Genomic DNA, 23,043 nt, shown 5'->3' on the forward strand with positions numbered 1-23,043 from the left:
AGCTGGGGGTAGGGGTGGGGCGGGGCACCTTTACTCCAGCCACAGGCCCCTGAGCAATTCTGACTGCAGTGGCAGAAAGTCCCTGCTGCCAAGTGGCCAGACATCTCGGCTGGCCTCTGGGGAGGTGGTTATTGCTGAGAGGGGCAGTGCTGGGCCCAAGCTGCCCCTACTGGGCTGAAGGGCTGTCTGCCTTCTCCCCTAGTGGGCAGTGACCAGTTGGAGCAGAGGACCAGTCCCAAGAGCAGCCCCAGTTGCCACCTGAGAAGGGGAGTGGACCAAGGGCGGGAAGGGTGTTTTCTAGAGAGAGGAGAGGGTGCTCAGCTGATTTTGGGGGGAGGACACCCCAGTGCAGCCTGCTGATCAAGCTTGTCCTCCTTAGCTCCTGAGGATGACACACTCCCCCGATTCCAGCTGCTTGGCCCTTCTCTTGGGCAGGACCCCTGTGCCCTTCAGGCCATTTTCCTGCTGCCTTCTTGCCCTAGAGACCTGTGTGGCCACCTTCCACGTGTCAGCCACAGCCTGGGCCCTTGCAGGCAAGGATGCCTGTACGGCATGGCGCCTCTTCCAGCGTGGTGTGGGACCCGGCCCTCTCGGGCTCAGCAGCCGCTCTCCGAATCTGTGGTCTCCAGGGTCACAGTCCCTTGCTGCATGGCAGCAGTGGCTACGCTGATGGCCTCCTCTAAGGTCTGCTGCTCCTCCAGCTGTGGAGAAGGGGGAGGAGAAGGAAGGAGAGAGTGAGACCCTTCCTCCTAGATTCCAGTGGTAGTATATGAGGCCCACTTATGTGAATCTCCACCCACCCAGTGCCAAACACCTGAGAACTTAGTAGGGCCCCAAGAAACAGGAAGTTCACTGATAGAATCCTATTAGGCTAGACATGGTGAGGAGCCATGGAATGGTCCAGGGTCAGACAGAGCAGTTTGCTCATAGAAGGGGAATGACTGATTGGAGTAATCATCTACTTCAGCCTCCTTATTTTCCAGATGACGAAACAGGGACACGAAGAAATGAAGGGTTTAGACCACCAGGGAGACGGCCATCGAAGTTATCCTGAAGGTCAGAAGGGACTCCCTACCCTGACTCAGTCAAGAAAGAGCCTGAGACAGGTGTGTGGATACAGGCAGAAAGGGGTTTGTCCTCTGAAATGGGCTCTTTTTGAGCCAAATGCTGTCCTCTTCAAGACCTCCATCTAGTTCCCCTTCCCTTCTAGTTCCTTTCTCTGGCCACAGTATCCTACCAGACCTCTACTCACCTGCACTGCAATATGAGTTCCATTGGCTGTGGCTAACAACGCCACCTGTTGATGATGAAGGGATGCTACACTTGAGTCCTCAGCCACCACAGTCCCAGAGGTAATGATTGTGACCTGAAATATAGAAGAATGAGGTTTTCCAACACACCTACATTACTCTCCCAAACCCCAACCCAAAAAATCCCTCCAAGCAAGGTGGCTGGGAACAACCCAGAAGGAAATGAATAAAACCATTATGAGTCAGATTAATTAATTAGCTTGGGGCTCAGAGCTAAGTGGGGTTGTATTTTACTTTAATTTACAGCCAACTTAATTTAGGAATTTTGAATCACAGAAGGACAGAGCTGTAAAAGGTCCCAGAGATAATTTAATCCCCTCATTTGAAGATGGGCTAAAGTTCATGGAAAAGTAACTTGCTTATGGCAGCAAAGCAAATTTAGGGTAGACTGAGATTTAGAAACTGTCTCTTGACTCCCAGTGCAATGCTTTTCAACAAGAGTTGCTGACGACCCAGAGAAGATGTAGGGAAGATCCCTTATGTGTGGGAATCTTGGTCCTCGTATGAAGGCTTGACTAATTAAGCCTGCACTTTAGGGCTCACCCCACAGAAAGGAAGGACAAGAGAACAAGAAACCCCAAGCAAACCGCCTGGTCATACGGGCTGCGTCTGGGTGCCATCAGCGCTGACCATGGTGACTGTGTGTGTGCCAGATGTGGCAAGGTCATCATCATGACTAGGGATGGTGAGGGTGGTACTGCCGTGCTGGGTCACCATACTGATGGCACTCCCCAGTGCCTGCAGGTCTTCTGGTGACAGGCTGACCTGCCAACAGCAAGGAAGAAGATGAGCTGGGAGTGGAGGGGAGGGCAGTCTGAAAGCCCCTAGGCAGATGAATCTGCTCTCCCAGAGCAGGTTCGCTTATTGGTAAGCTAGATTAGCTTCTTGTCACGGGGTGGAGGGAGTCAGGACAAGCAAGTAAAACAGGCCCTAGGTTGCAAAGAGAGGCTACATTGGAAGAATTCTGCTGACCACTTCTATTCATCACCACTTTGCCTCAGGGCTCTGTTCCATGTAATTCAGGGTCTCCACCTAATTTCATCCTCATATCAACCCCAAAAGTCATAAGTGCACTTGACAGTGAGGGTGCTGACAAAGGTCAGGTTATACTGCTGGCTAGAAACGCCAAGTTTCCAGATCCCACACCATGCTCTGGCCCGTATACCGACATGTCTCTCTTGAGAAGGACATCCAAGTGTTTCACTCAGATGAACAGGACCTGTCAGCCTCCAAGTAAAGAGGGAAGCTACTAACTGTGCTCCAGAAGTCACAGAGACTGAGCTGGAAGCATGAGGAAGAGGTGGGGGCCTGTGTTACAAGATTTGGTACCCTCGGCCTCAGCTTTCTGAGATCCATAAGGCTAAAAAAGAGAAACTGGGTGGACGTGGGGCTGTTAGAACTTGGAGCTCCCCAGAGAGAGTGGGAGAGGCTACCAGCCAGACTGGCCCACCCCACCTCTACCCCCAGGGTCTGTACCTGCTGGGCACCATCCTGAGTGATCAGAGCCACCTGGGGGGCCCCATCTTCCTCGGTCACCATAGCCACTTGGGCAGGGATGTCATCACCCTCTTCTTTCACCTCCGACAGGTAAGCAATGCGGGGTCGTTTGGGTAGCGGGTTCTCCTCGGCTGCAGAGGCGGCTGGGAGAGGAGAGCCCAGGCTGACACCTGCCACCAGGTGGTCACAGGGAGGCCCAGCCGGTCCCCACTCTCACCTCCTGCCCACGCCCCTCACCCTCGAGCTGCTGTTGCTCATAAAGGGCCTGCTCGCTCTCCTCCGTGGCCTCCAGCTCGCCGTGGGCGCTGCGCTTGTGCATGGCCAGGGTAGAGGTCTGCCGGTAGGTCTTGCCGCAGGTGCTGCAGGTGTAGGGCTTGCAGTGTGTGTGCACTACATGGTGCTTATACAGGCTTGAGTACTCGGTGAAGCGCTTCCCGCAGCCTGGCACCGTGCAAACGTATGGCTTCTCCCCTGGGGACACTGGGCTGTGAGGGGGGTGGGACCTGGGGCTGGCAAAGGGGAAACTAAGGGGATAGGAGTGGGGGACAGGGTTGGTGAAGGGAGAGCCAGAGGGAGGAAGAGGGACTGAGATCTGGGACTCTGAATGGACAGAGTTGGGGAAGGTGACCAGTGGAAGGCAGAGGGAACGTGAGCGTGGGACCACGGAGCCCAGAGACAAGGTGGAGAGAAAATGGCAGGGGCAAGGCCGAGGCTAGTGAAGGGGCTGGTGGGGGCACTGGGGGCTTGTGAACAGAAGAGGCAGGAGATAGAGAGGGGTGACTGATACGTCAGGTACGATGGGAGAGTGAGGGGACACATGCGTCTGAGAGATGACACAGAAGGCTGGACAGGGACGTAACACTGGGGAGGGTGAGGATACACGGGAGTCACATGGACAGTGGATGAGGTGAGGAGCTGAAGATGACATTTCCCTCTGCTTTTTCCCCATCACGCCTGACCCTGGCCTTTTTCTGGGAGCTCAGCTGGAGTGGGAGAATTTCGGGTGGGTATAGAGAGGCAGCAGGGAGCTGAGAGGGCCAGCAATGCCCGTCAGATTGGACCTAACTGCTGAAGGAGGAACCGCTCACTGCAAGTGAAAGAGTGGTTCTGGGGATATGGCCGAAACCACCGAAACCCCGTGCCCTGCCCACGGACCAGCCTGGAATGACGTTCTGGGCTGTGCGTCGAGAATATGTTTAGGTCAGAAGCCTATGGTAGAGGGGGCTGGGGCCTCAGGGGTGGTCCTTGCATGCCAGCTGGCCCACCTGTGTGGATGCGCACGTGATTCTTGTAGTTGGTGGCACTGGTGAAGCCACGGCCACAGTGGGGCTCGGGGCAGGTGTAGGGCCGCTCGCCCGTGTGGGTGCGCACATGTACCTTGCGGATGTTAGACGTGGTGAAGGAGCGGCCACAGCCCTCAAAGGGACACCGGAAGGGGCGTTCACCTGTGGAGATGGGCTGTGTGAGGGCGGCTCTGGAAGGGGTCCTGCGGAGCAGGGAGCAGGGCGAGCCCTGGGCTCAGAGCCGGGTCTGAACGGGGCAGGGCGGGCAGGGCCCAGCCTACCGGTGTGGGTCCGGACGTGCTTCTGCAGGTCTCCGGAGGTCTTGAAGGCCTTGCTGCACAGCTCCTCTGGGCACTTGTATGGCTTCTCACCAGTGTGGGTGCGCACGTGGCTCTTCAGCCCATATCCTGTCCGCGTGTGAGACGGAGGGAAGGAGGGGTGAGAAGAGCATTGGGTGGGGCCTCATCCTCCACCATCTCTTCTTCCTAATTCAGAGGCTCTCCATCTTCAGGTCTGCTCTGCGAGGCTCCGGACCTCCTCTGGCACAAGAAGCCTGTGTCTGCCTCTATCCCACCCCTGCCTGGGCAGGTAAGAGGGGCTGGAGAAGCCCACTCTGCTCTCCTTCCCTCTCCAGGGGCAGCTGATGCCATTCCAGAACCAGTGTAAGAGGGAACCTAGAGAACCTATGCCTAAAGGGCCTCAATTCAGAGGGAAAATGAAGCCTAGAGGGATGCAACCGACCACCTGGAACCCCCAGCTGGTGGGTGTCAGGGCTGATGCAGAGGCAGGTCCCTCTGCCAACCCCCAGCTCCTGCTGCCTCTTGCCTCTGTAACAGGGTTTCCTCCAGAGACGGCGCCCTGCCTCAGAGCACTCCGACAGCAGTCTCTCCAGGAAGGCAGCCCGGTGCTTGGCTTCCTTGAGGGAGTTGCCAGAGCTAATCTAGAACCCTCTCCCCTCAACTGGAAGCAGTCCACCTTGGTTCCCATCCAGGTAGGTTACCTGTGGCAAAGGCCTTTCCACAGCTGGGGAAATCACACCTGTATGGACGGTCACCTGTATGAGCTCTCTCATGCACCTGTGAGGACAAGCAATCATGTAATTCAGAGGGACAAGGGTATGAATGGGCAGTTTAGTTCTCGTTAGGGCCCGGAGTATCAGCATTGGCCACCTCCTTTATTTTGCTTCCTCTTCAGCTGAGATGCCCCCTCCAGAGAGCCTTCCCTGATTCTCTTCCCTCCTGCATTCTTCATGTGTGTCAAAGCCCTCTGTGCTGACTTTTCTGTACGCTCATCTCTTCCTTCCAGGAGGCAATGAGCAACTCGAGGTCAGGGACCAGTTCCAGTCAAAGCGGGAAGGCAGAATTACAGCCTGCTGGGAAGATGGCAAGGCTAAAAGCTCTCTGCAGCAACCTTACCTTTAAGTGATGAGCGGTGGTATAGAGACGCCCACAGCCCTTGTAGCCGCAGCGGAATGCTCTGTCCCCAACCTGCTGTCCTTTGCCATTATGGGGAGCCTGGCTGTCATGCAGAACCTGAGGAAAAAAATCTTGGGGTCCCTATATGTATTCTCCTCAATGAAAGAAGCGAAGAGGTAGGACACAGGACCCGGCTGGCCCCTTAAGACCCAATAAACAGGGTTAAACCTACCAAGGGGGAGAAGTGCAACCTGGGTGACAGATCCAGACAGACGGAACAGACACCGGGGCATGCTGCAGCAGAAATGGGGCTGGCATGTGGAGTCACCACCCAGCTCTGATGGACAGAGGAATGACTAAATGTCATAGGGGCTGTGACAGCTTTGGGAGAAAGGGTATGGACAGAGGAATGACTAAATGTCATAGGGGCTGTGACAGCTTTGGGAGAAAGGGTATCTCCTAGACGGCTAGGTAAGGTGAGGGAGGAGTGGTCTGAACAGCCACACTTGAGCTGGGTGGTGACTCCACATGCCAGCTGCCCCTTCTTTTGACCACCAACCTAGGAGGCGCAACTCTGGACATGTTTATCCTCTGATGGGAGGAGATCCCTCCCTCCCTGGGGGAAACCTGTGTTTGGAAGGGGCATTAACATGTGGCTTGCTGTGGGGATGAGCTCACCTGTGTTCACCAGAAGTGAGGTGGTCACAATCAACAAACCGCAGAAGTGCCAAGGGCAGGGGCCCGAAAGTCCCACCAGAAGCCTCAGCTCTAACCACGGCACCTGGCTAACTAACAAGTCGTTCCCTTCCCCTTCTCCTGCGAACACCCTTTTCACACCAGCCTCTGGCTTCGTGGAGCCCTTACTGTTCTTCTGCTTTCCTGGGCACAGTCCTGCTGGGACTGTCCCTTAGTCTTTGTTTCTGGGACACTATGGCCTTCCAAGGAGCTCCTGAAACAGAACTCCGGAAGTCGTGGTGAGCAGGACACAAAAGAGGGAGACCAAATCCATGGCAAGGTCTGTCTAGTCAGCTCCAGGTCAAGGGGTCAAGCAGCTGACAAAGTTTCATGGACACTTAAGCAGCTGGTGGGTGGCAGGAGAGGGTCACAGGTGGCCAGGCCTGCTCGGCAGGCTAACCCACTCAGGCGTTCAGATTTCATTCCCATGTCCCACTGGCTCTTGAGGTAATCAAGGGAATCAAGGAACTTCAGGGCTGGAAGCGACCTCTGAGATCATCTGGCCCCATCTCATCGTATGAGACAGGAACAAGCTGAGGCCTAGGAGGGGAGTGACTTACCCAAGGTCAGACTAGGTAGAGGCCGAGCCAGCACAGATCTCAGGGCTCACAATTTAAAGCTCAGTTGTCTTTCCAACGTCAGTAAGCCTCAAATTAGGCTTCTAAAATACACCTGAAGGAACTGGAGTGGGAGTGGGCATAGCCCAGAGGGGCCTACTGCAAAGTTTTATGCTTCAATTTGAAAAGATACGAGGATTTCCTCTTCTCTTTTATGATACAGACACATTAGTTTTATTATAAAAATAACTCCCCCCAGTCTTTGGGTAAAACGGGTGTTCCAGGAAGCCCTGCCACATCTACCCTGAGGCACTGCTGTTCATGGGGAGAGGGAGCACCCTGGTTTGGAAAGCTCACAGATCTCTGTACTGGTTCCCCCTACGGCAGGACCACAGCCCCAGCAGAGAGAGCTTAGACTGACTGATGTTTGGAAAGCCAAGATCCATTTCTTTGCAGCTGAGCTACTGTGCAAGCCTTGTGTTCCAAGAATCCCAGCTGCTCTGTTACATCTGCTCTTGTCACTGCCTACTGAGGTTATTTTCCCAAATGACTTAATGAGTCGCAGAGAAGAAATAAATACAAGAACATCTGACCTCGGTGGACTGGAAAACTAATAAAATTCACTGGCAAGGCAAGAGCTTTCTCAGACAGTACAGCCAAAGTGAAGCTGGGCCTAAATTCCCACCGTACGGATATCGCTGTTTCCTACAGCTGCCTTCCCTCTGCACAGACAGTATAAACAAGCGTGAGTGTACACAGCTGTCGGTGGCCCTGGCCAGGCTGCGATGCTTATCCGAGACGATGACGTGTGAGAGAGAAGTCGGGGGAGCCAGTGTGGAGGGGCAAAGGGAGTAGCCCCGGCCATGTCCAGGCACAGGACTGCCCTCGTCCTCTAGAAAGGTGGCAGATTTGGCAGGGCCAAGAGAGCTCACCTTGCTGGCGTACTGCTCCAGGGCCACCACTGTGTCCGTGCTGAAGCCCTCATCATCCTCTGTGGCCAGGTCCTCCAAGCCCACCTCTGTCTGCACGGCCAGGATGGTGCTGTCGGATGGCACAGCCACGGGGTGGTGAATGTAAGCAGTGGAGCCATCTTCCAGCTGGACGGCTTCCAGGGCACTGGGGTCATAGCCCTCTGCAGGGAACATGCGGTTAGCCCAGACGCTGCACAAGGGCAAAAGACGCGGCTGGGACCTGGGCTTTAGGTAACGAGAGGTACATATACCAAGGAGGGTTTTAACCTCGGGTTTCTCCTGGTCCCGCACTTTAGCGATTCACTTGGGCTGGCCTTCCTTCTGGGGCAGCCTCTCCTAAGCATGAGGTCTCCTATGGAGTACCGACTGGGAACTCACAAGCTCCGTGAGGACCTGAGGGGACCATCATCTTGGCCTAGATGACCACAAGAACCTCCTAACTGGTGGCCCCTCACCCCCTAGTTCCCTCTAGGCAGCAGAGCATCCAGAGGGATCTCTGCAGGACACAAATGCGATCACGTTACCTGAGGCTCTAAACAGTTCAACCATGTTCCATTTGTCTCAGGATAAAGACCAAAACCCTTATCCTGAAGCCCCACTGCTCTGGCCCCCGCCCTCTCTATTGAGCTTCACCTCACCCACTCTGCCCTCACCCCCAGTACTCGAGCTCCTAGTAGTTCCTTGGACGTGCCGTTCTTTCTCCCCACCCACCCCTGTTTCCGGACCACATATGCTGTTCCTTTTGTCTGGGGTACTGAACCCTCCCTGCCACTGCTCTTCCCCAGCTAAGCCCACTTCACCCTCCAGCACTCAGCTCAAGTGTCACTTCCCCAGAGAAGCCCTCCATGAGCCTGAACTCCATTTGCAATGATCAGTTCATCATGATGGTTCATTTCAGGCCTATTTCCCCCACTAGATTCTAGGAGAGCAGGGGCTATGTCCGACTCTGTTCTCTCTTGTATACTCCACACCTAGTACCATGCCTGGCACGCAATAATTGCTCAAGAAACTACTTGTAGAAGTAATAAAACATTATTCTTCGATACCTTAAAAGCTTAATTCTTTTTTTTTTTTTTTTTAAAGCTTAATTCTTAAAAAAAAATGATAGTTAAGTTTTTAGTCCTGGTCTTCGATGACGTCATTGGGTCCTATTTAAAGGCCTAAGAATCTGTGGCTGTGCTGGAGCCAAAGCCGCCATCAAGGCCCAGGCTACAGACCCCCATGCTCAGCCTCCCGGGGGCAGAAACAGCTGTTCCTGTGGTCCACGCCAGGGAAGGCAGGCGAGCCTGCTGAATCAGGTGAGCTTGGAGACCACAGCTCCATGTCTCTGCCCCAGCTCCCAGGGTGCACAACTCCAACCCCCAACCTCTGCCAGTTCTGCTTCCCTTCCTTCTTGCCAGTCGTGATAAGTGTGACCCCACCTTTGGGTGTGCGGTGTATGTAGGCCATGCTGCCATCTTCCAGCTGCACGGGCTGTCCATCCTCAAAGGAAAGAGGTTCTGTAACGAGAGCAATGCCTGCCTTTCTCTGGAGCTCGGTGTCACAGAGGGGGGTCCTTCAGTGGGGGCTGCCTGGCCTGCCTCATGAGGCAGGGGTGTCTCAGGATGCCCTCACCTTTCTGCACTGTCACTTGGTGAATGTATGCAGTGGTCCCATCCTCGAGCTGGATCACTTGCCCTTCAAGAAGCTTCTCTCCTGTGGAGGTGGAAATAGAGAGAAGCGGGCCAGGCCCAGAAGAGGGCTGAGGGACACATGCCTGTTTTAGCAGAGGCCTGTTGGAGGCACAGACCGTGTGTCTAAGCACAGGTGACATTCTCCATGTTATCTCATTCCCTCCCTCCCTCCCAGGCCTGTGCCTCAGAGGTACCGGCGGTAGAGACGTCCTGCCATGAGGAACCCTATAGCTCCCAGCAGATTCCCTTCCTGTCACTCACAGGAGGAGCAACTTCCTTTATTATTCTACCCACACCTGGCAAAGTGGGGACTTCCAACCTGGCAGTAAGCTGCTGAGACTGAGCTAAATGGCAAACAAAGGATGCCCTGAAATGTGGAAAGGCCCCAGTGGGTCAAAGTTCAGATCTGACTCAAACTAACTAAATTAAAATACATTCCCTTGTCTCCCACTGTGGCAGTATGCCAAGCCCTAGACCCTCTGATAAGGCAATATAGTTTAGAGGTTAAAAGCAGTGGGCTCTGGGGCTTCCCTGGTGGCGCAGTGGTTGAGAGTCTGTCTGCCAATGCAGGGGACACGGGTTCGAACCCTGGTCTGGGAAGATCCCACATGCCGCGGAGCAACTAGGCCCGTGAGCCACAGCTACTGAGCCTGCGCGTCTGGAGCCTGTGCTCCGCAACAAGAGAGGCAGCGATAGTGAGAGGCTTGCACATCGCGATGAAGAGCGGCCCCCGCTTGCCGCAACTAGAGAAAGCCCTCGCACAGAAACGAGGACCCAACACAGCCAAAAAAAAAAATAAATAAATAAAGCAGTGGGCTCTGGAACCAGTCCAGGCCTCCTGGGTTTGAATTTCAGCTCTACCTCTTACTAGCTGTGTGATCTTGGACACCTTATTTAAACTCTCTGTGCCTCAGTTTCCTCTTCTAAGAGCAAAAGGCTCTTAGGTTTAGAATTAGAATTAGATAGGCTTCTCCTTATGTCCAGTGAGTTGAGAGGGAGAAGGGGTAAAGGAAGTGAGAAAGGGAAGAAGGAAATGGAGACTGAAGACTTAATGACATGTGCTTTCTTTGTTCCTTTCTTTGCAAGTTTCAGGTTTAGGAATTTGAGCTCCTATGATGTGGGAGAAGGACCAGACAGCTACTTCTGGCTCACCTCTGCTGATGTCTCCCACTCAGAAGAATTCCCAAACTTGTCCCCAAACTGAGTTTTCTTGGGTCAGTAACTAACAGTTCAGCAACCCAGCCAGAGGCAGGGAAGGTGGAGACAAAGGTAAGAAGTAGGAGTGAAAGGCAGTTGAGACAAGGGGAGAGCGACTCCCCCTCTTCCCTCTCACCCAGCAAGCAGTAAGCTACCCTGCCTTTTAACACTTTAGCTGTCCTGGCAAGGGCACCAGTACATGGGGTTCTGAAAGTATCATCAGAGCTTCTGCTAGCGGAGTGGGTACTGCTTCAAGGCAGGAAATAAGAGGTTGAGAAGAGTTATTTGGGAGAAAATTTCAACCTTGAATTTCCTTTAACAAGCAGAGATGACAATGGGGAGAGGCAGGGGGGAGAAGAGCTGACCGTCAGGGCCCTCATACCCCACTACAGAGGTGACCGCATGTTCGTTTGCCTGGAACGGTGCCAGCACCGTTATTCATAGCACGCTCTTCCACTCTCCAAAGTGTCGGCTTTGAATAACAGGTTTCACACTTACCCTAATTATAGGTAAGTGTCATAAAATTTTAGGGCTTTCGGCTGGCTAAGCTGGGCCCAGGCAGAGCTGCCTGCTGACAGAGATGAAAGTGCCCTGGTCAAGGGCATCAGAGGAGCTCACCAGCAAGAGAGCTGCCTTTCAGGACAGTGAGGTTCTGGTGCCTGAGGGCCAACTCTGCTCTCAGTAGTGTGAAATCTGTTGTGTGTGAGTGTGTGTGTGCACTCATGTAAGCACGCACTACAGCACCATGGAGGAGGCAGAGAACAGAGCCAGGAAGAGTGATAAGAGGAAGATATAAACGGAGAGGTGGGGGAGGCAAAGAGATCCAGACATAAGAAGACAAGATGTAAGAAAAGAGTGTGGCTTCCGCAGGCCAAGTGTTGCCACTTGTTTTTTATTCATTCAGTCAACCATTAATTCATAACAGAAGACTGAGGCATGGGAAATACCTGGGTCCACAGAGTAAACACAGCCCCATCTATAGTTCCTAAGTTCTTCCATCCCACTGAGACTGCTGCAAAGGGGCAAGACCTGTGATGGGAAGTCTGCAAACAGAGGGTTGCAGGCTTCACAAGTATTCTAGAGAAGTTCCATTACCACAAAAATGAAGTCAGCCAGACCCATACATCATCATATGGAAAGAGCTTATTGATGAGTTTAAGGGGCCTCTTTGTCGTCGTCAGGAAGCAGATGATTTAAAATGAAATCAACAAACAATTTATCTGTAAGCTTGGGACCTGAAATACATTTTGACAATGTGTTGAAATGGAGGAGGGCAATGTTACAATGACAGTGCAGTCACGTGGATGGCGGTGCTCACAGAGTCCAGAAATGACAAAATAAAGAGTAGGAATGAGGCGGTGTTTGGCCAGTGCTGTCCAAGAAAGACACGCATGCCATCTGGCAAGCCTGAGAATGCTGGCGAGAAAGACAGAGGCTGTCAGGATGGTGAGTGTCCCTGGCCAGAAGGCCCTGCCCTTCAACAACGCTCTGTTCTGACTCCACGCCCTCCTTGAGAATCTGAATTTCAGGTAAATCTGAATTTCAGATAAACAATGAAGTTTTTTTTAGTACTTGGTGCTATTATGTTACTGTTTTTAATATTTAATCCCATGTTTATACATGTCTTCCTCATGCAGTATGTGGAACATACTTATACTACAAAATTATTCGTTGTTTATCTGTAATTAAAATTTAACTAGGGCTTCCCTGGTGGCACAGTGGTTAAGAATCCGCCTGCCAATGCAAGGAACATGGGTTCGAGCCCTAGTCCGGGAAGATCCCACATGCCACGGAGTAACTAAGCCCGTGCACCACAACTACTGAGCCTGCGCTCTAGAGCCCATGCTCCACAACCAGAGAAGCCACTGCAATAAGCCTGCGCACCGCGACGAAGAGTAGCCCCCGCTCGCCACAGCCAGAGAAAGCCCGCGCACAGCAACGAAGACCCAACGCAGCCAAAAATAAAAATAAATAAATAAAAAAAATAAAATAAAATAAAAAAATTTAACTGTGTGCCCTGTATTTTTATTTCTGGTCACCCTAGTGGGGTCTAAGGCATGAGATCTATGCTTGGGTGCCCCCTCTGAACCTAGAAGAGTATCTTGTACATGGTAGATGCTCAGAAGATAGTTTGACTGCTTAAACTTGCTTAAATTAAAATGAACTGCTTCTAGAAAGCACTGAGAAACTGGAAAAGCAGGAAGTCACAACCAGCACTGTGTTCATCCATTCCAGAAATATTTATGAACTACTCACCACATGTAAGGAAGTCTGCCTTTCAGAGGTCTTGGCTCCTATAGCTAGGCTAGTCCGATTTTCTAGCCTGCCTACATGGCATTTCATTTTAAGGAGTTCCCTTTCCACCAATCACCTTGAGAGATTCTCACGCAGAGCAGGCTGTGGCAAGCAGGCTGGAAGGCAGGGTGGTCGTGAGACTCTGGGATGGGGACAGGGCGGGATTCTGAGGTCCCCGGAAATACCTTTGATAGCTTGCTGTACGTAGGCCGTCGTCCCGTCACTGAGGGTCACCGTCTGCAGCCCCAAGCTCTCCATGGCAAACTCCTGCTCGTACACTCAGACATGAATTTGTCTTCTTCCCAGCACTGAGAGCCACAGCTGAGGTCAGAGATTTCCTTTGGCGTCACAAATCTGAGAAAACGGACAGTGTCATATTATGAGCTGTACGGCTTCCTCCTGCCGTAAGGACACACAGGGACAATGAAGGAGGCCAGCCAAGAAAAAAAAGAGGCGAATTCTTCAAAGTAGAGAACTATGTTGGTTTTTATTAAGAGAGTTCAAAATATACACACTTAAGAATTCTAAAGGTTGAGCATGCAAGAGAAGCATGCCAGCCAAATTGATTGTAAAGTAAGATTTCATTAATCAAAACCCACTTTTAAACTCGCTCCCCTTAGAAGGGAGCCCCACTGAAGGCAGGCGGCCAACCCCACTGCTGCTGGTTCTCTGTGACCATTCTGACATCTCTCCTGTGCTCAGATCTATCCATTCACCAGCCTTGTAAATATCACACAGGCATCACAAACAGCACAAGTCCCCAACAGAACTCACAATGGTCCCCACCCCAAGAACTGTTCCACTCCCAGTATCCCCTATCCCGGGGATGGCATGTCCAGCCACCCAGAATCAGTGGGGGTCATTCTTTTTTTTTTTTTTTTGGCCACATGGCTTGAGGGATCTTAGTTCCTGGACCAGGGATTGAACCCGGGCCCTAAGACTGAAAGCACAGAGTCCTAACCACTGGACTGCCAGGGAATTCCCAGTGGGTTCATTCTTGATTCTTCCTTTTTCCTCAGAAGTCTAGGTACACCACCATCTTACATCATACACAAAAATTAACTCAAAATGGATTAAAGAATTTAATGTAAGACCTGAACCCATAAAACTCCTAGAAGAAAACATGGGTGGTAAGCTCCGTGACATCAGTCCTGGCAATGATTTTTTCGGATTTGTCACCAAAGCAAAGGAAACAAAGGCAAAAATAAACAAATGGGACTAAAAAACTAAAAAGCTTCTGCACAGCAAAGGAAACAATCAACAAAATGAAAAGGCAACCTATTAAATGGGAGAAAATATTTGCAAATCATGTATCTGATAAGGGGTTAACATGCAAAACATACAAAGAACTCATATAACTCAACAGCAAAAAGCCAAACCATCCAACTGAAAAACAGGCAGATGATCTGAAAAGACATCTTTCCGAAGAAGATATATAGATGGCCAAAAGGTACATGAAAAGATGTTCAACATCCCTAATCACCAGTGAAATGCAAATCAAAACTACAATGAGATATCACCTCACACCTCTCAGAATGTCTATTACCAAAAAGACAAGAAAAAACAAGTGTTGGCAAGGATGTGGAGAAAAGGGAACCCTTGTGTGCTATTGGTGGGAATGTAAATTGATTACATTGGTGGGAATGTAAAATGAAAAAATTAAAAATTTGATCCAGGAATTCCATTTCTGCATATTTATCCAAAGAAAACAAAAACCTTAACTTGAAAAGATATATGCACCTCCATGTTCACTGCAGCATTATTTACAATAGCCAAGACATGGAAACAACCTGAGTGTCCACTGACAGGTGAATGGATAAGGAAGTTGTCACGCGCACACACACACACACACACACACACACACACACAGAATGGAATATTATTCAGCCACAAAAAAGAATGGAATCCTGCCATTTCGACAACATGGATGCACCTTGAGGAAGGACATTATGCTAAGTGAAATAAGTCAGGCAGAGAAAAAACAAACACTATGATCTCACTTATATGTGGAGTCTTAAAAAAGAAAATCTAATGGATTCATAGATACAGAGAACAGATTGGTAATTGCCAGAGGCAGGGGTTGGGGGTAGGTAAAATGAGTAAAGGGAGTGAAAAGGTACAAACTTCCAGTTATAAAATAAGTCCTGGGGGATGTAATGTACGGCATGAAGACTACAGTTAATAATACTGTAATGCACATTTCAAAGTTGCTAAGAGAACAAATCTTAAGGTTTTATATCACAAGAAAAAAAATTCTGTAAATGTGTATGGAGCTGGATGTTAATTAGACTTACTGTGGCGATCATTTCACAATATATACAGATATCGAATCATTATGATATACACCTGAAATGAATGTAATGTTGTATGTCAATTATACCTTAATTTAAAAAATTAAAAGATAGACAAAAAAGTCTAGGTACCTAATTTCAGATGAGTATCACCTTGTACCTCTTGACTAATGTAAGAGCCTCCTAAACATATGTCCTCAATAAATTGTTGCCCGTTTCCTATTCATTTTGTAATACCGTGTCAGAATGTCTATGTACAGATCTAAATCTACCACTTCCTTGATTCAAACTCTTCAGTGGCTTCCTACCACCCTAAGAATTCATTCTCCTTGCAGGCAAGGCTGGTCCCCTTATAAGTCCCTGCAGCCCTGGCTACTACCTCTTCCTGGCACTCACAATCCTGGAGTCACCTACTTCAGTACTTATCACTACCTCTTTAACACATGTTGCCTACACAAGACTTTGGGCTCCAGCCTGGTTCCTGGTTCACTGTGGGCTCTCCACAATTCCTTGTTCAGTGACCTACCAGGTCCTTGTGCCAGGAGGGAAGCGCTGGAGTGTCCTACTGGCAGCACTTGCTCTGCGTCTGCCGTAGTACAGAGCGTACTAGAGCCTCTGCTCTAGGCTCAGGGGTTAAGATACTCTTTGCCACCCATCCATAGAATTCTCCTGGACCTGGAGTCTGGACTTCCTGCTTGATTCTCACTACCTGCCAGCTGATCTTCTCAATCAGTGCTGCCCAAACTGTTTTCACATCAGGGCACCCAGGGAGAAGGATATTTGTGTGTCACACTTTGGATGCTGCTGCTTGAAGCCAGGAGCAACCAGCTGGGGCTTTGGCAGCCCGAAGGGCTGAGTGGATCAGTATTTTGACTATAGCCCAGTTGTGACACACTGGTTGGGATACTCTACCCTAGACTTGGCATCTCCACTAGAATTATTCATTCATTCTGTCCATAAACATTTACTGAATGGGCTAAGCTCTGGGGATAGCACTACTACTACCACTAATAGTGAATATTGCTGGAGAGCTAACCATGTACTAGGCATTTACATATAGTAACTCGTTTAATCCCCAAAATGGTCCTTTAATTAAATACTATTATTATCCTCATTTTACAGTTGAGGGAGTTGAAGCCCAAGCCATTAACTTGTTCAAGGTTGCACAGCTAATAAATGGAAGAAGAGGATTTGAATCCAGGCCATCTGGCACCAGAGTGGGCTCTTAAGTAATCTACTCTGCTGCCTAATACAGAGGTTTTTAGCTGGAGTTTATGAACCCTGAAGCCACCTGGTAATACTTTTTTGGTGTGTGAGCTTGTACATTTTTCTGAAGAGGGGAGAGTCCATGACTGTCATCTGAGTCTTACAAGGATTAAAGGAGGTAAAGAACCACTGGCCTAGGAATTCCCACATCTGACTCCTCTTCTTTGGTCTACTAGGATCCTGGCAGTGACCCCAATGTTGCCCAGAGTCCTGATAACCCCCACATGGTCCCTATTTCATGAAAGCTCTGGTCCTGGCCTGTTTTCATCTGCTCCAGGACCTTCAACTTTCATTCTCTTGATCAGGGAGAGAAGTTCTTTTGGTAACCTGTTTTCATATAAACAGCATTGTGTCAGAAATAAGAATACACCTGAGAGACCTAGGTCGGAAAACAAAGCAGACTGTAGGTTGAAAAGGGATTACAAAATGGCCTCAGATCTTTATGGCTGGGCCCTGTGACTGCTGAAGCAATGGTTGGTTTGATTTAGCTCATCTGTATTCTATTGAGACTTTCTGAGGAAAATCTGTGCCATGGTTAAAAACACAGGCTCTGGTGTCAGCCTTGGTTTAATCCAGACTTTACCTCTTTGACGCTGTGTACCCTTGGAAAGTAACTGAACCTCTCTGAAACTTAGATACTACTTCTAAAAAATGAGGATAATAGTGGCGCCTTCTTCAAACGTTGCTGTAAGGATAAAATGAGGTCACATACGTCAGCATTTAGCACAGTGATGGCACACAGGAAGTACTCGAGAAATTCTGGCTCTGAGGAAGGGGATGGAAGAGGAACCTAAGGGATATGCTTTTGAAGCAATGGGTATTTCTAAAACAGCCAAGAGTACTGGGAACAGCTCGGGACCAGAAGTCTGCAGAAAGCCTTTTAACCTCGATTCTATCTTCTGTGACTGCCTCTTAATCTGTAAAATAAAGTGTTGGTCCAAATAACCCTAAAATCCTTTCCATTGTTCGTGCTAATAACACTTATCAAATATATAGTCCTTAATGTGTCAGCTGCTGTTCAAAGCACTTTACCTATATTAACTCTTTTAATCTTAAAAATAATCCTATGAGGAAGTAGGTACACTATCCCCCTTTTACAGATGAGGTGACTGAGGCTTAGAGGTGGAGTAATTTGCCCAAGGTCCCAGAACTAGTTAGTGCTGAAGCCAGGATCAAAGCCAGGCTGGCTGGCCACAGAGCCCATACCTCTCAATATCTGGTGCATTTCTTCCTTTTGCTAATCCACTGTGACACAACATCAGCTCTCAAAACGCTTGAATACTGGTTGTTTAGCTTTCATCTCACCCACTGCAACTTAAAACCAGTTCTTCTCGACCTGACCACATGGAAAGAGGGAATAGCTGGTAGCCACATTTCCCAAAATAACACTTTTTAGACTCAAAGAAAACAAATCTCCACTCTTTTACATGTTCTCATGTCCAGGCTAAATACAGTTTTCCTCCTTAAGCCTCATAATATACACTTTCAAAACAGTCTACTCTTGCTCTTCTACCATTCCCTGGTCTCTGAAGCCGCTTTCCAACAGAGCCTGACAGCAGGTGAGGAGAAGGTGCTTCCTGGCTGCCAGGCATGTACAAGTGTCTAATTGCCATTTGTCTCCCTTTCTTTTGTTAAATGATGAATCCTCCTGTGCCAGTACTAAACCAACAACAGTGACACTGGCAGAGCCAAAGAGAGGCTTGTGACTGCCTCAGGATGGCTGGGTCTGAGCAGTTTCCGCCTGTACTTGACATTTCAGATTCATAACTCCCGTGGCCCTCTGAGAAAGAGTAGGGGGAGGCGGGGAGCAGCGGCAACTGCTATGTTTTCTCCTTGGAGGGTGTAAGTTATACCAGATCTCTAATGACCTGAGCTGGGTATAGGGGAGAGCCAGTCTGGGGGAAAGGAGGGAGTGGGGAATAAGAGCATGACAAAAGGTAGGGATGAAAAGGGAGACTGACACTCCCAGAATTATCAGCAAGTCCAGTTCCTGTTTGTTGCATTTTTAAATGAACTTAACCTACTGTTTGCTCTGATGCAGGAAACAACCCTATGGCTTCATAATATATAAATGTGTTTCCTATTGTAAACATAAATTTTAATTACCAGTGAGATAACATCTAGAAAAACTTTTTAGACACATAGAATCTTTAGGTCTCTCTATGAAAAAAGATGTGCTTAAATTGCCTCCCCAAAGCAGAAAAATAAGAGAAATGACAGACGGGAAATTAAAGAGTAGCCATGTATTTGTGCTTCTCCACTTGGTCATGGTTTAGATCTAATCTGATCCACACCCAGGCTGGGCTTCGCCTTGACTACAGGCACCTGTTCACTAGTCTACCATTTTCTGCTAACCCGAACTCCCTGGTCATTTGGAACAAGGCTTTCTGTACTCTGCCTCAGCCAGCCCAGAGGGCAACTGTATTGAGAAGCCAAAAAAGAGAAAAACAGAACATTTGCTTGGAAAGAGAAGAATGTTCAACTTTGAAAAAAAAAAAAATGACAATTTTCACTCAGATAATTCTTCATTTGGAAATATAGAAAACTTCTCAGAGAGGACAAAGCGACATTAGGTTGGGAGGGATGAAGGCTGAGGGAGTCAAGTGGCAAACAAATTAGAACCGGATTTGGAAGAGCTGTAGTAAAATGATTCAGTATTTGTGATTATAGAAGAAGACTTCAATGCACACACAAAAAGCTTAGTGAAACAGGCTTGGTTCTGTGGGTTTCCAAACACTAAAGAGAAAACAGGAAATTAATAACAGAAACATATTTAAAACATCAGCTAAACATCTCTTTCCAAAAGGCACAATGATGTTAAAAGCCCAAAGCACTTTTTAGTATGGTTCCTATTTGGCTACTACAATTTTATAGGTTTGAATTAGTCACAGAAAAGGGAGTATTTAGGCAAAGTGGATTATTTTCAATTCCAAAAGGGCAATGAAAATGCATACTCCTTTACTGCAGACCGGCATTCATTTAAACTAAAACAGATAACTTAAAAATCTAATTTTCGGCCAAATGTTTAAGTGAATTTTAACACCTTAGTTTGTAAACATTCAACAGAGCAATCATGGGGGAGTTTCAAACCCACCTTTAGTCCATGAAAAGAAAAGTGCAGAATAAAGGCAATTTGGAAGGGTTACCCTAAGGATATCACTTTACATCAACAAGCAAATTAATACAGATATGATGAGGTTACATCTCAATTGTTTCTGGAATTCAGCTTGGGATCACTGCTGGCTTGAGAAGGGCTATTTGAAAATGAAACATTCCATCAGCATCAGGAGGAACTGGGTCATCGCGGTTATTTAGACACGTCATGTTATTTAAAACATCACCCTGGGACAAAAAGGTTAAATTTATATTACCAGTTCATCAAAATGGAACAATATCCAGATCTCAACCAGGATAAGAAGGGAGTTTTGGACTTTTGAAGCATAAGAAAATCAAGTCAAAAGGAAGAGTTGGCTTAAAAAAACCCTCGACATTAGGGGAAAATACTAAAGAAATAAAACATAACACATGATATTAAAAACACATATAACTGATAGATAACTAATAAGGACCTACTATATAGCACAGGGAACTCTACTCAATACTCTGTAATGACCTATATGGGAAAAGAATCTAAAAAAGAGTGGATATATGTATATGTATAACTGATTCACTTTGCTGTACAGCAGAAACTAACACAATATTGTAAATCAACTATACTCCAATAGAAATTAAAAAAAAAAACACATGTAATTGAACCGTACACTTAAAAATGGTTAAGATGGCAAATTTTATGTTCTGTATATTTTACCACAATAAAAAAAAACTAGGTGGAAAAAAAAACCACATGCAGACACTCACAAACCTCCAAGAACATTATCAAATTCCCACTGGACAAATAAGGCTACAATATGAATTCACGTAAGCAAAAAACACTAATATTAAAAAAAAAAGTTTAATTAGTAATTAAAGAATAAGAAAGAATAATCATGAGGATATTATACTTATCAAATTACCAAAAATCAAAGTAAAAGTGTTCACATCCAACAGACAATGAGATATCACTACACACCTATTACAGGAGCCAAAATTCAAAACACTGACAACACCAAATGCTGGTGGGAATGCAAAATGGCACAGCAAAATGGTATTCTGCAAGACAGTTAGGCAGTTTCTTACAAAGCTAAACATATTCTTACCATAAGATCCAGAAATCCTATTCTTAGGTATTTACCCAAATGAGTTGAAAACTTATGTCTGCAGAAAAACTTGCACATGGATGTTTACAGCAGCTTTATTCATAATTGCCCAAAACTGGAAGCAATCAAGATGTCTTTCAATAAACAAATTGTGGTACATTCATACTATGGAATATTACTCAGCAATAAAAAGAGCTATTAAGTCATGAAAAGACATGGAGGAACCTTAAAATGCATTTTGCTAAATCAAAGAAGCCAATCTGAAAAGGTTACATACAGTATCATTCCAACTATATGACGTTCTGGAAAAGGAAAAACTATAGAGACAGTGGAAAGATCAGTGGTTGCCAAGGGTGTGGGGTGAGGGGAAGAGGGATGAACAGGTGGAGCACCGGTCATTTTTAGAGCAGTGAAACTATTCTGCATAAATCTATAATGGTGGATAACTGACATTATATATACATTTATCAAAACCCATAGAATGTACAACACAAAGAGTGAACCATAATTGCAAACTATGGACTTTAATTAATAATAATGCCTCAACATTGGTTTATCAATTGTAGTACATATACTACACCATTGTAAGATGTTAACAGGGGAAACTGGGAACTGGGGGCGGGGGGTTGGGGAAGAAGGGAGTATATGGGAACTCTCTGTACTTTCTGTTCAGTTTTTCTGCAAACCTAAAACTGCTCTAAGAAACAGTCTATTAATTACAAAAAAAAAACAAATTGAACCATCAGTGTTGGCAAGGCCAGGAGAGGCAGGCGCAAGCGTGCATTGCTAATGGCACTACAGGGGCTCCAGGTTCTCCAGAGAACAATCTGTCAATGCTTAACCCCACCAGGAAAGGTTCCGGATCTGAGATCTAATCATCTCATCTTCATAATTCATCCCACGAAAAGAATGGACAGAAAACAAGAGCTACTTGCACAGGATGCTTGTTTAAACGTTTCAGACAAGAACCACCAAGACCATCTGGATTAGTGGAAGAGGGTTAACAAATCAACGCTAAGTGAAAAAAGATGAGGCTGAACACACATCCAGCTCCAACTCGCAGAAACCTAAACTCCAAATGAGAAGAGGGCAGAAGAGGCCAAAATGAAATTAACAGTAGTGCTAAAAGGAGGGGGTATAATCTTTAAAAAAAAAAAAAAAAGTCGCTGAAATGAAAAGATACCAACCAGCATTGAGCTGAGAGGCAGCTCTACAGTGGACACTAAACCCGTCTGCTTGGTTGCCCAGCTCCACCCTCTAGGAGTTTTCCTTTACTCTCCCCACAGCCTTCCTATGATTGATACTACTGGCATCTCATCCCTCCTTGGTTCTGCAAAGACAGATACCTATTCTTCCTCTAATTTATGCTAATTTAAGTACTGAGGTAGGGAACTTCTTCCTCTAGGATTTTTTCTTCCTTTCTTCTCTTATAACCACCAGAGGTCCAGTTACTCTTTAAAATATATATATATTTTTTTATGGCTGTGTTGGGTCTTCGTTTCTGTGCGAGGGCTTTCTCTAGTTGTGGCAAGCGGGGGCCACTCTTCATCGCGGTGCGCGGGCCTCTCACTATCGCGGCCTCTCTTGTTGCGGAGCACAGGCTCCAGACGCGCAGGCTCAGTAATTACGGCTCACGGGCCCAGTTGCTCCGCGGGATGTGGGATCTTCCCAGACCAGGGCTCGAACCCGTGTCCCCTGCATTGGCAGGCAGACTCTCAACCACTGCGCCACCAGGGAAGCCCAAAATATATTTTTTTAATTGTGGTATTCTTTCAACTGGGCTGTGTGGTGCTTTGTGTGTCTTGTGGAATAGAGTGTCACAGTGGGGCCCCATGATTCAGTATCCTATGTTGAAGGTAGTCTGTATATTCTTAACTCAAAGCAATGTCCCTGTGTGACTTCCCTGGCTGTCCAGTGGTTAAGACGCCGCACTTCCACTGCAGGGGGCGCGGGTTTGATTGCTGGTCGGGGAACTAGGATCCCTCATGCCATGCTGCAGCCAAAAAAAAAAGAAAAAAAGCAATGTCCCTGAGGCTGTGGGGAAACAGGCACAGTCTTACATTGTTGGTGGGAGTATCATTGGTATAAGCTCTATGTTGGGCAATTTGGCAGTTATCAATCAAAATTACAAATGTACACACCATCTGACCCAGCAACTTCATGTCTAGTCTACAGGTAGACGTACATGTATGAAAAATGGCACACGTCCAAGGTTATTCATGGCATCCCTGCATGTAATAATAGCAAAAAAATTCCAAACAGCATAAATGTCTATCAATATAGAACTTCCTTATTATGTAGACATAAATAAATGAGGATGTTCCTTACATACTGACATGGAAAGATCTCCAAAATAT

At 47.7% G+C, this 23,043-nt stretch overlaps 1 protein-coding gene across 2 annotated transcripts in view; it reads right to left on the reverse strand.

Moving 5' to 3' along the window:
* Positions 1 to 445: 445 nt before the first annotated feature.
* The window catches only part of ZNF76 (zinc finger protein 76), a 31,225-nt gene continuing 8,627 nt past the window's right edge, over positions 446 to 23,043 (reverse strand). Inside the window, exons 2-14 of one of the 2 annotated variants that reach the window (XM_059938872.1) lie at positions 13,119 to 13,287; positions 9,383 to 9,463; positions 9,190 to 9,267; positions 7,730 to 7,929; positions 5,506 to 5,622; positions 5,091 to 5,166; positions 4,372 to 4,497; positions 4,073 to 4,252; positions 3,045 to 3,278; positions 2,787 to 2,950; positions 1,911 to 2,075; positions 1,253 to 1,366; positions 446 to 701 (exon numbers count right to left, since the gene is read on the reverse strand). In XM_059938872.1, the coding sequence (XP_059794855.1) occupies positions 597 to 701; positions 1,253 to 1,366; positions 1,911 to 2,075; positions 2,787 to 2,950; positions 3,045 to 3,278; positions 4,073 to 4,252; positions 4,372 to 4,497; positions 5,091 to 5,166; positions 5,506 to 5,622; positions 7,730 to 7,929; positions 9,190 to 9,267; positions 9,383 to 9,463; positions 13,119 to 13,191 (1,713 nt within the window). In that variant the 5' untranslated portion in view covers positions 13,192 to 13,287 and the 3' untranslated portion in view covers positions 446 to 596. Of the gene's footprint in view, positions 702 to 1,252; positions 1,367 to 1,897; positions 2,076 to 2,786; positions 2,951 to 3,044; positions 3,279 to 4,072; positions 4,253 to 4,371; positions 4,498 to 5,090; positions 5,167 to 5,505; positions 5,623 to 7,729; positions 7,930 to 9,189; positions 9,268 to 9,382; positions 9,464 to 13,118; positions 13,288 to 23,043 lie in introns of those variants that run through there. The other variant, XM_059938873.1, reaches the window with a different exon arrangement.

The sequence above is a fragment of the Balaenoptera ricei genome, chromosome 11 (assembly GCF_028023285.1).
Source record: "Balaenoptera ricei isolate mBalRic1 chromosome 11, mBalRic1.hap2, whole genome shotgun sequence".
Classification (NCBI taxonomy): Eukaryota; Metazoa; Chordata; class Mammalia; order Artiodactyla; family Balaenopteridae; genus Balaenoptera; species Balaenoptera ricei.